Raw genomic sequence first — 13063 nt, 5'->3', positions numbered from 1 at the left:
CCCTCACTGTCTTAGATTCTTACAGATACTGTCCTCAATTGCTCACCAGCTCTTCAACTACTGCCTTACTGCCACTGTCACCCTCAGGGCTGGAACCTTGTCTGCTCTTTGTACAATAACACATCCTACTCTACCCATGACAGAGGCCACAGAGAGACATGGAAGCCATTTTGGGGGGAGAGACCTTATCAGGGCCTAATGTTGCCTGCATGGATCAGGAGTAGTCCACTGGAGAGAAGCCTCACAAGATGACTGAAAAACGAGCGGGAAACAGGCTGCACGTATAGCCAGAATAGGGTCATGATGTGCTCATACATGGATTGTAGTTTCACCAGACACAGCCCTACAGGCACACAGCATGTGGTCCCAACAGTCACAACCCTGCCATGTGAGCCTATCACAGGCCTTACAGAAGCACATATCGCAGGTCTCAAATAGGTGCAGTTTTCTTTCTGACAATCACCAGGAAAGGTGCACTTCCTCCTCCCCGACCTTGGCGAGAGCTGCTATTCTAAGGTCTTTCCTCTGGAATGCAGGCAGAGTCACCTGGAGGTGGTAGCTGAGGTGCAGTTTTCCAGCAATAGTGCAGGCTCCATGGCAGCTAAAGTAAGGCCTCCTGTGGTTTCAGCAGCAGACATGACTGCAGTATTCTTTGCAGCTCAAATATGGTTTCCTTGGTGTTCTTGTGAAGTATTCAAAGCACAGTGACAGATCCACTGGTCTCTGAAAGAGACCTAAGACTACAAGATATGGGAAAAGGAGAACACTAGTATATTAAAAAAAAAATCAGCCCAGCCCCCAGCAGCTCATGTTACATGAAGAAAAGGTGGACATTACAGTATTCCCAATAAAAACCTGCTCTTACACTTACATTCTTGACATCGCTTAGCAGATGACCCTAAGGATAGCTGGGCCATCCCATCTGTCTCACGAAAATAGCACTGTTCTAAGGCACACTTCCACAACTTACAGGGCTTCTGGAGAGTTGGGGTAGCAATCAGACCTTTCCCTAACCCCCCAAGATATGCTCACACCCACAACCACATATATGCACACATATGTACTGACAGGCACACACAGATGTATTCATCTTAGACCTGGTCCATCCAGGGACATATCTCTCCCAGTCACTGGAGCAAAGGAGCCACTCAAGGGAATGACTAAAGGAAGACTGGATCCTGGCAGAGGCCTGGCCCACAGAGGGGGATGAGTGAAGGCTAGGGCAAGGCAAGGGCACTAAAGGCAATGCACTGCTGGGCCACTGTGGGTAGTGCTGGGGCAAAAAGGGAGTGGTCAGCCTGTGGGCAGGAAGGGGTGGGACAAAGACGGTTCCTGAAGGCCAGAAGAGAATCACAGTGGAGTCTGCATTGAGAATGAGATGGGACTCCCAGCAAGACCTAAGGCCTTAGAAGCTGTATCTGTCTCCTCTCCTTCTGCATCTGGCCATGCTGGGGCGTGACCCATCCTGTCTGGCCCTGCCACTGTCAAGTAGCTCTCTGATATCGTTCAAATATAAGTAAATACCCTTCTGTGGAAGCCAGACTTGGAGAAGCCTAAATTCCTTGGCCTCTCACACTGGGACCATTGACCCTGCACATCCACGGTCCACAGGGCTCTTATATCCTTCCCCAAATCTGTGTGCCTCTCTCAAGACTCAACATTCACAAGCTAAGTTAGTGGCCCTTAGAGCTTAGTTCCATGTGTTTTCATGGAACTCCCAGGAACCATGGTCCTACAGAGACACCAGTGTAGAGAGAAAACCTGTACCCAGATGATCTTGCTCTACATAGGTCAGTGATACACCAGCTTCAGCCAAAACAGGCACTGCCAGTTCCCCTAGGGGAGCTGCTGGGCCAAAGCCCAGCCTTGCATACCATCCTGACTCTCTTCCCTCCCCACAATGCAGACCAGAAGCCTGGAAGAGGTGCTAGCTGTTTCTGCACTGCTCCATGTAACCCAGTCACAACCCAGATGTGCTCTGGCTTTCTGGATTCTCTGCCAGAGCAGCAAGTAAAGGACCCCAGGCTGAAGGACAGTCCCTCACTTGTGAGTGAGGGACATGGAATGCCACTCTCCTTAACACGCCAGCTCCAAAACTGGGACAGGAGCCAGGGTGACACTGTCAGAAGCTCTGGATGCCATATCTGGCCCAGGCTTCTTCTTTGTGCCTCATTAACAACCCCCCCCCCCCGTTGTTGTTAATGGCTGCCACACTCCCCCTTGAAGGGGCCAAAGGAACAGAAAAGGCAATGGCTAAAGTCTAGTCCCTTCTCAGGACAGTGGCACTCCAAAGGAGCAAGCATGGTGACTGCAAGCACACACAAGGCATCAAGATGAAAGCTGTGCAGGGGAGACTTGGGGCCAGACAATAGAGACGAGAGTGCCTCACCCAGAGTATGCAGGTGTGTCTCCTAGAAAGAGGCCTCACCTGAGACCCCACTGTCCCTTAGTCAACTTCCCAAGAACAGAATGAAAAGGGAACTTCCAGGGCTACTAAGGCCGGGGGTTCCCACCCCACTTTTAGCTGAGGGCACTGAGGCAGAGCGTGCCCTAGGTACCACCATCTGGGCATGAGTATAACAATGGTTACTAAAGGTTCACACCATCTGGGAGCCTGGCTGCAGATGAGGACAGCCCAGCCAGCTACAGCCACCTACCAGAGGACCTCAGGTATGACAGCCCATGGGAACCTGGGCAAAAGGGCTTGCTTGCCTAAGGAACAGGGACAATCAGGTTTCAGGGTCGTGGGTGGGAAGGGGACACCTGGGCTGTCTTCCAACATGGACAGAGTCTCTTGGTCATTGAATGTCCTTCAGACATCACTTCCCAGCCCTAGGGCACACAGATATTAGAAACTGCTGCAGCTATCTACAAAGACAGGCTACTGTGGATCTCAACCAGACAGGGCTGAACCAAGATAAACTAAAGATGCCACAAGAATCTCAAAAACCCCAGGATAACTGGGACAAGAATCCTGCCTGCAAGCCATTGGGACAAGAATGTCACCCAGAGCCGGCAAATGACAGCAAGGAATTGTCCTGTCGTGAACTAACAACAAAGAGGGCAGAGTCCACAACTGGACTGTCTGAGCTGGACTGGGCTGAGCTGAGTGACACAGGCTGATCTGGGCTGGCCTGGGATGAGCTTGAGTGAGCCAAGCAAAGTGGCCTGGACTGGCCTGAGTTGGCCTGGATAGCAAGCAAAGCTAGCTTAAACATGGGGAGGCTGGGCAGAACTGAATAAGTTGGGTTGACTGGGCTGGGAAGAGCTGGATGGGTTGGCCTGGGATGGGATGGGATGGGATGGTCTGAGACTGGGCTGTGGGCCTATGTGGGTTGGACTGGGCAGAACAGATTTAGGCTGCACTGGGCTGGGCTCAGCTGGCCTAAGCAAGGCTGATCTGGCTTAGCTAGGCTGAGCAAGGCAAGGCTAGGCTGGGCTGGCTTCAGCTAGGTGGGGTATATTCAGCTGTGATGGGTTGGCCTGATGTGAACTGAACTGGACTTGACTAGGCTGAGCTGGGTTAGCATGAGCTTGACAGAGTGCAGTCAGCTAAGGTGGGCTGGTCTGGCTGGACTGGACTGGACTGGGCTAGGCTAAGATTGGCTGACCTGGGCTGGGCTGGGCTAGGCTAAGATTGGCTGACCTGGGCTGGGCTGGGTTGGGCTGGGCTGAACTGGTCTTGGCTGGTCTCAGCTGGACTATGCTATGCTAGCTCAGGCTGAACTAGGTTAGACCTGCTGGGCTAGAGTGGGCTGGGCTGGACTTTGCATGGCTGAGTTGAGCTGAGATGGTCTGGGTTGATCTGAGCTGGTCTAAGCTAACCTGAGCTAAATGGAGCTAGGCAAGGCTTGGCTACGCAGGGCTGGGTTAAATTAGGAAGGATTTGGTGGGGTTGAGCTGAGCTGAGTGGGGCTGAGCTAGGCTAGGCTAAGCTGAATAAGGTTTCCCTGAGCTGAGCAGGGCTGTACTGGACTAGGCTAGGCTTAATGAACTAGATTGCGCTATTTTGGGTGGACCGGGCTGAGCTGGACTGGTCTGATCTAGTTAGAGCTAGGCTAGGCTGGGCTGACCTTAGCTCAGCTGAACTGAGCTGAGCTAGACTGAGCTGGACTGGGCTGGACTAGGCTGGATTGGCCTAGACTAGGCTGGACTGGGCTGAACTGGCTTTAGCTGGACCTGGCTGAGCTGCATTGGGGGGAGGCTGATCTGGACTGGGCTAGGCTGGGCTGTGTTGAACTGACCTAAACTGAACTCAACTAAGGAAGGCTGGGCTGGGATGATTTGGTCTAGGCTGGGCTGATATGGCCTGAGCTAGACTCAGCGAACCTGGGTTTGTGGAGCTGAGTAATGGTGAGTGGGGCTGTGTGGGACTGGGCTGAACAGGGATAAACTGAACTTAGCTGAGCTGAGGTGGGATAGACTTCCATAAGATGGCTGAGCTCCATTAGGCTGAGCTGAGCTGAACTGGACTGAGCTGGGATGAGCTGAATCAGCTGGGCCTAGCTGGGCTGTGCTGAGCTGAACTGGACTGAGCTGGGGTAATCTGAGTCAGCTGGGCCTAGCTGGGCCTAGCTGGGTGGTGCTGAGCTGAACTGGACTGAGCTGGGGTGAGCTGAGTCAGCTGGGCCTAGCTGGGCTGTGCTGAGCTGAACTGGACTGAGCTGGGATGAGCTGAGTCAGCTGGGCCTAGCTGGGCTGTGCTGAGCTGAACTGGACTGAGCTGGGGTGAGCTGAGTCAGCTGGGCCTAGCTGGGCTGTGCTGAGCTGAACTGGACTGAGCTGGGGTGAGCTGAGTCAGCTGGGCCTAGCTGGCCTGAGCTGAGCTGAAGCTGAGCTGGACTGAGCTGGAGTGAGCTGAGTCAGCTGGGCCGTGCTGGGCTGTGCTGAGCTGAACTGGAGTGAGCTGAGTCAACTGGGCCTAGCTGGGCTGTGCTGAGCTGAACTGGACTGAGCTGGAGTGAGCTAGGATGAACTAGGATGACTGGTCTAGTCTGATCAAGCTGAGCTAACCTGTGCTGGGCTGAGCTCTGGATAGGCTGAATGGAGCTCTGAGATAAACTAGGCCAAATTGGACACTTCTAGACCATTCTGGGCTGAGCTGAACTGGGGTTGAGTTGAGCGGGGCTAGGCTGTGCTTAGCTCTGCCAGGCTGAGTTTATTGATCTGAGCTGGGACAGGCGGGGGACTGGGGGGGGGGGGCTGGCTTAGGTTGAACTAACTAACCTGGGCTGAGCTGGGATTGGCCAGGCTAGGCTGAGCTGAGCTGGGCTAAACTTAAGTTGTTCTGGACTAGGCCAAACTGCTATGGGTCTTTTGGCCTGGTTGGACTTTTTGGTGCTGAACTGAACTGGGTTTAAAATAGATCACTCATACCCGACTCTCTACTCAACTGTGGAGAATGTTCTGTCCCACGAACTCTGGTGCCTCATATTTGACCATGTCCCCTGGAGGGGGAGACCTGGTGGCACTCAGAGGAAGGATAGCAGATTACCAAGAAGAGACTTGATACCCTATGAGCATATACAGGGAAAGGAAATCCCCCTCAGGAACAGTCATAGGGGAGGGGAGTAAGGGGAAAATGGGAGGGAGGGAAGAATGGGAGTATACAAGGGATGGGATAACCATTGAGATGTGACAAGAATAAATTAATAAAAAATTAAAAAATAATAAAGTAATAAAAAAATAGATCACTCAAAATCATTTATGGATGTTTGAACTGTCCTCCAAGAAGGCTATCCTGTTGTAGGCAGGTAGACTGGGTAGGTAGAACCAAGCAAGGTTATCTGGAATACCCTGTGATTTCCAGGGGCCTAGCCCAGAGCTGAGCTGGGCCCCCGGCCAAAGAGAACATCATAGGCAAGTGTGCACGCTAGAGCAATTTAGGCAACTGTCAAGGTGGTTTCTGAAGTTGTTTCATTCTCTGTTTATGGGCTGTCTGAGAGCCACAGAGGTGATCTGAGAGGCAGAACACTATGCAGACTGGCTGTGACAAAACAGAGCCTCATGCATCTGAAAGGCTGAGACCAATAGCACTTCTGACTTCATTATGCCCCCCAAAACAGACTTAATGTGATTTGCAGAGCAAGTCCCAGGAAGGCTCTGAATCCCCAGTTCCCAAGAGTGGGGACAGAAGGGACAACAGCAATTCATTGGATTTCTGGGTCCTCAAGCCCTGTAGGGTACCTGTACCCTGGACTTAAACCCAAGGGTCAGCCTGGTCCATCTGTCAGTATCACCCAGCCTGCCTTGAAGCTACTCTGTCCACCCTGTGACCCTAATCCCATCCAGTCTGCCACTCAGCTCTACTGCTTAAGTTTTATGGCCATTTCCTAGATGATGTCACTGTTGCCTGGTTGAAGGACAGACAGGAGATACCTAATGCACTCCCATGTGATTTCTCAATCAAGAAAGAGGGCACGTTTGCCTCTTCCTCCAAGGCTCACATCCTGCCTTCCTGGAAGCCCCTGTGCTAGGCCAGCTGGGGGCAGTGAGTGAGCAAAGCCTGGTAGGGTACAAGGGATCAGGGGGCTCCTTGCATCTGAGTTTGGGCTTAGAGAATGGAGACAAGACCCAGAAAGAATCTGACCATCTCTCTCCCAGAAGAACAGGGCCCCAGAGCCCTGCTTCTGTCACAACAATCCTACTCGCCGCCCCCCCCAGCTGCAGGCATGCAGTGACTTATGCCAGGCTAACTTAGGTCCCGTCTCACAGCCTCTGTCAAGAGCCCTTCGCTCTACACCTTGAAGCCCTGTAAGGAAGACGCTGCCTACACTACCTCCGTGGGCTGCCTGATAAAGGATTATTTCCCTGACACGGTGGCCGTGAACTGGTATCCGGACTCCCTGAACAAGAGCATCACGAACTTCCCTGCCGTCGGTTCTGAACTCAAGGTCACCACCAGCCAGCTGACCACCTGGGACAAGTCAGTCAAGAAATTCACTTGCCACGTGGTACATGAGCCATCCGTCTTCAATGACAGTTTGTCTATTGTAGGTAAGCGGGGCTGGGTTGGCAACAGTTACAGCAAGAGAGAAGATGGTCAGAGCAGTAAGGACCTGTGACAGGAGGGCAGGGAGTGGCCAGCATACTAGGGGGCCTGAGGTGAGGCTTGAGGGAACATAAGGCTGAAGAGAGACTCACAGCTCTCTGCCTCTGCCCTAGTGACACCTATCAACATCACCCAGCCCACTGTGAGGCTACTCCATTCATCCTGCGACCCCAATGCGTTCCACTCCACCATCCAGCTCTACTGCTTCATTTATGGCCATATTCTCAATGACGTCACTGTCACCTGGCTACAGGACGGAAAGAAGATAAATAAAATTTCAAATGAATTCCTAATCAAGACGGAGGGCAAGCTAGCCTCTACCTACAGTGAACTCAACATCACCCAGGAAGAATGGATGTCGGAAAGCACCTTCACTTGCGTGGTCACCTCCCAAACAGAAACCTATTCTGCCTATGCTCAGAAGTGCCCAGGTAGGTCCTCACTTGGCTGATGCCCAGACCTCAGACCTCTGAGGGAAAGGCGGGGTCTCACATAGCCTTTCCTATCCTACAGAATATGAGCCATGTGGCGTGAATACCTACCTGATCCCACCCAGCCCCCTGGACCTGTATATACTCAAGACTCCCAAGCTTACCTGTCTGGTGGTAGACCTGGAAAGCAAGGATAATGTCACTGTGACATGGACCCAAGAGCATAGGAAGCCTGTAGGCTCAGTAACCCAGAGCTTCGCCACGCACCGTAATGCCACAACCAGTATCACCTCCGTCCTGTCAGTGGATACCAAGGACTGGATTGAAGGTGTAGGCTATCGGTGCACAGTGACCCACCCTGACTTTCCCAAGTCCATTGTGCGGTCCATCACCAAGGCCCCAGGTGAGCACAGGAGATGGAGAGTGGCCCAACCCTTCTTCATGTTCAAAGAGCACAGTTAACTGGTTAACTCATGTCTGTCCGCAGGCAAGCGCTCAGCCCCCGAGGTATATGTGTTCCCACCACCAGAGGAGGAGAACAAGGACAAACGAACACTCACCTGCCTGATCCAGAACTTCTTCCCTGAGGACATCTCTGTGCAGTGGCTGCAGGATGAGAGGCTGATCCCAGACGCACAGCACAGCACCACAGCACCTCTGCTAGCCAATGGCTCCAAACGAGGCTTCTTCATCTTCAGCCGCCTAGAGGTCACCAAGGCACAGTGGACACGGAGTAAACAATTCACCTGCCGCGTGATCCATGAGGCACTGCGGGAACCTAGGAAGCTAGAGAAATCAGTATCCAAGAGCCCTGGTAATGCCTCCCTCCCTCCCTCCAAGGGCTCCAAGTAGCTGTGGTGGGGAAAGTGGATGGCAGAGCTCTGCCCACTGTTGTAACAACATCAGGAAGCTACCCCCAATAAACAGTGCCTGCTTAGAGCCCTGGGTGCCTGTTCTTGGGGAGGGCAGGTTATGTGCAGAAGTGTCTTGACGTAAAAGAAGGTTCATTCCAAGAGAAGGCCAAGATTGAAGCAAAGCTCACCCATATGACATGTGTTGGATATTCGACAAATGGGGCATTACAGGGGTTCAGGGAGGTACCCCAGTCCTTCCTACCCTTCACTATGTATCATGTACCTGAAAGGGGCTCAAAAGCCATAGAGGACATCTCTAGAGGAATGGCTAAAATAGCCAGCCTTGGAGGCCTCAGCACCCACCCATCCGTCTTGCAAGCTTCTGCTCCCAAGTATTCTTGGACACGAGAACCACTTCAGATAGAGAAACAGCCTAAGGAAGCATCTAGGAAGGCAGGACTCCATGTGGCTCTGCTCCTACCCCCCCTCTTTGTACTCAGCAGCCATTGAGGCTGAACCAACAGCCCCAACCACCTTCCCTGCCATATGACCACACCAAGCCTGGATCAGGACATGGTACCCCTCACCTTACTGCCCAGCCTCACTCCAACCAAAACTCATCCCAAGGACCAGAATGGGACACGGTCAGGTGCCCTCATCTATGTCATGTTTATGCACGCATGCACACGCGCGCACGCACACACATACACACTCACACGCACACACTCAGACCACTAAGCCTTAAGGCAGCTCCACCAACAGCACACACTTGCAGGCACTTGACACAGCAACACACCTCACCCATGCTCACATGCGGCCTGCACCGAGCTTCCCACTAACTACCATTTGCTAACTCAAGCCGTTCCCAATCCTTTCCTTTCATACACTTGAGCCACAGAGTCCAAGATAGAAACAGAGTATTTATTTGCACCTTGGTATGAAGCCCAATATCTTCCACATGGCCTGCTCATGCAGCCTCGGCCTCCCAGACCATTCTCTACACACACTCACCCCACAAGGAGGCTTCATCGTGCTCCTTGGTTTAGCCACAACCCAAAGCAAGTTCCACACCCATCCTGGGACCAACCGCAGCACATAGGGCTCCCACACTCACAAGCACACAGTCATGCACACATTGGAACCTATACACACCCACCATATCCAGAGATGAGTGTCCAGGCTTTGTGTCTGAGATACCTCTGAGGATCACCAATGGCAGAGTCAGCCTTGCACTTCAGAGCTACCATTAGACTGGTCCTTACACTTCAGCCCACCCCAGACCGGGAGAGACAAAGGGGGTGGAGGCCTGAGCTTTGGGAGGCCCAAGACAGGAAGATGGGTGGTGTGGTGAGAGTGGTAAAGCAGACAACAGGGAGAGTACAGCGGGAGTAGAGCCCTTACAAGGCCAGGAGGCTGCTTTAGAGTCCCACAGGCCTGAGCTCCAAGACCATGTATCCTGACCTTCTCAGAGGCCACAGCCAAGATTCCTGCAGCCAGAAGCTGTACAGAAGTCCTAGAAATGAACATATGAGTTCAGAGCCCTTCCTGGAGGGCCCTGGGCACTCTCTGAAGAAGGACAAGTCTGCAGGCAGGAGAGAGACATCCTGTGTTAATGGTGGGAGATACCAGGACAATGTGGGTACCAGAGGAGGAAGAGGGAATGCGCATTCAGGGAGAGAAAAGAGGGCATGTGCTTCCTGGGCTGACCAGAGACTCCGGGCAGTCCCAGAGTGGGTGGGATGGAGACCTGTGCCATTGTAGCTTCACCAAGACTTCCTGAGACAAGTGTGGGACCTACCCCTCCCCACTGTCACATGGAATCTGGGGAAGGGAAGCTGACTGGCTGGTCCCCTCAGAGCTAGACCTCCAGGACCTGTGCACCGAAGAGGCGGAGAGCGAGGAGCTGGAAGAGCTGTGGACCAGCACTTACATCTTCATCACCCTGTTCCTGCTCAGCGTGAGCTATGGGGCCGCTGTCACCCTCCTCAAGGTGGGACCTTGCATCTCAGTGGATGGGGCTAGGGAGGGCTAAGCCACATCAAAGAGCAATTCTCACATATGCCTTTTCCCCAGGTGAAGTGGGTCTTCTCCACACTGATGCAGGGTGTGCCTCAGACCCTCCATGACTATGCCAACATCCTCCAGACCAGGGCATAGGCCCAATGCCAGCTCCATGCAGGCCTGCATCCATGTGTGTCTGAGCCTCCTGAGGTACTTGTTCTGCCATGGGTGGTAGGAGGGGAGCAGAGACCGCCCCCAAAGGGACCAGAGGTGGAGACCAACAACTGACATACCATCATCCATCTTCAGGCACCAATGTGGGCTGGCCTACATGCATAGACCTTGTCACAAGCTTTGGAAGAATAGCTGTCCCCCATAAATTTGACCTGGTGGATACTGGCCACTTGAGCTCACCAAGGTCTATGAGCATCAGGGTCACTCCATTTTGACTTAAGTAACCACATAAAAACCTCAAGGACCCAGGGCTTAGAGTCCCCACTAGGCCCCCACCTAGACCCCAGAGCCAAAGCCTGGACACCCAAAACCAACACAGTACAAGTCCAGGCCTTGCTCCTCAAAAGCCATCCTGCACCTTCCACCAGCCCCCCTCCACCCTACCTCCAGACATAACCCAGCCTTTCCCTACAGCCCCTTGTCTCTGAAGAATGAAGAGACAGACAAACATTCAGGGGTGAGACCACAAATCTGAAAGGAGCGCTTCAGACCTCTGGGCAAGGCAGAGAGTCCCCCTGCAAAAGAAGGAGCCTCCCACAGCGCAGCAGCAGACTCTGAGGCCCCACCAACCCCCAGCCCAGTCTGGCACTCCTACTCTGTCTCTGATTTCTTAATAAAGCTCTTTTTCATAATCCCTGAGAGCCCTTCGAGAATTTGAGGCCACCATTGTAGTGATGGGTCGCAAGGGCAGGGACAAAGACCAGAGAGGGTAAGAGTCATGTCAATCAAGCAGCCACACAAAGCTCTGGGTTTCTGGACCAGTCTCCACCCAGTCCATCACTCCTGATGGCCTCTGCCCAAACTCACTTTCCACTTCTTAGAATGAAGTAAAGAGCAAAGCCAGAGGGACTAATGGTGGAATCAGAGCTGGGCCCCTTGAGAACCTGGCTACAGGTCACTCTCCAAGAACACAGTCTGCCCATCTACTAAGTGCAGACAGACAGGCCAGTCCCTTGATCCCAGCTAGGAAACTATATGTGTCCTGAGGGACTAAGTGGGGACACACAAGTGTGCAAGAGCCATCCAAATTTTCTGTTACCATCCTTGGGACATGAACTTACATAACAAAAGACATGGTTCTCTCATATACAATGATTGCTCAGGAACCAATAAAAAGAAATGTCTTCATAGACAGGAAGAACCAGTAGACAATGACTGGCAGAATGTTTGAATGATGAAAACATTTCCAGTAAGAAGGGTGCCAGGGTGGGTGTGGCCCTCCTGGGTCCTGGATGAAGGCATGACAACCGCTTAGACCATTTTGAGGGTCATTACAACTAGTGACAGTCTCACAAGGAGATCCACATTGGGATATCAAGCTCGGCACCACAGGACTTTAGGAAAACTATGATAGAGATAAGCCTGCTAGGACCAGGCCACAGCCCAGGCATATGAACCCGCTGATGTGGAGTCGGGCTTCCATAGGCCTCAGGGTAGGGCCTGAACAGTAAAGGCACAGAGGGCCACCCCCATTGGCTGCAGAAGACCCAGGACTGGAAGGATGACTGGTTTCATTGGAGGGAGGTGCTGCTCAGGATGTGTCCCCGTGCCCCAGGCCTAGCCAGCTCACACTCACATGTACACTCATGCTTAGGACCACACACACCATCACTCACATGCAAATGTATGCTAGACACAGTCTCGCAGATTGCACAGACCCACCGATGTCTGTACACACACACACATGCACACACCGGCATACTCTAAAACACAGATCTTCTCAGTCTTCACACTCAGATACACAGTATCAGGAAGCCCAGGCCCCGCCCACCCTGTCCTCTTGCCATGGTTTCCTAAGCCCTGACCCCTTCAAGCTGAGCTCTAGGTCTCCCTTTTACCCAACATCCCTGAAGGCACAGCTCAGCGTCTTCCTCTAATGACCATCCCTTCAAACCATGAGATCACACACACCCAGACACTGGACACAAGCAGCAATGGCTCAGCTCAAAGAGCACAGTGTGGCAGGAACTGTCACGTAGGAGCAAACCCCACCTGGAAAGGAGAGAGTCCACAGAGAGCCGGACTCACCCCAGAGAGCCCAGACATTAACCCTGACCTCTGCATACCAAGGATGATCTCCTGGGACTAAGAGGCCACTTTCTTCTCTACCCCCTCATCAGCCCACCATGGGGAGCTGTATGGGAGTCCCCAGTAGACACCATCAATCATGTCTTGGAACCCATAAGTGTGGACTTTGGGGAATGTTTCGTCACAATGTGACCAAGGTAACTATCTCAAGATGAGGTTCTTGAGTCATAAGAGACAGAAGCAGGGCCTGAAGAGAAGCAGCTCCTGTGTCCTCCAAAATCAAAGTGTCAAAACCGAAAGATGTCAGCCAATAACAGAAGCATCGTGCCCAACACTGACCAGAACCAGAGGGAGGCTCATGAGGGGTTGCCAAACAAAAGCTGGAGCAGGCGTTCAGATAAAACCACAGCCCACACCCAGCCACTGTAACCCTACACAGAAAACATCTCTGTGTGCTGGCAGCT

General features: G+C 52.7%; 1 gene segment (V, D, J or C); it reads left to right on the top strand.

Moving 5' to 3' along the window:
• The first annotated feature begins 7116 nt into the window (after nucleotides 1–7116).
• Nucleotides 7117–10493, top strand: LOC127194953 (Ig epsilon chain C region-like). The segment is given in 5 exon segments: nucleotides 7117–7482; nucleotides 7565–7885; nucleotides 7970–8296; nucleotides 10193–10326; nucleotides 10410–10493. Coding segments are annotated over 5 exon segments (942 nt in total).
• The last annotated feature ends 2570 nt before the right edge of the window (nucleotides 10494–13063 follow it).

The sequence above is a fragment of the Acomys russatus genome, chromosome 1 (assembly GCF_903995435.1).
Source record: "Acomys russatus chromosome 1, mAcoRus1.1, whole genome shotgun sequence".
NCBI classification, from domain to species: domain Eukaryota; kingdom Metazoa; phylum Chordata; class Mammalia; order Rodentia; family Muridae; genus Acomys; species Acomys russatus.
This window is presented reverse-complemented; position numbering and strand designations above follow the sequence as displayed.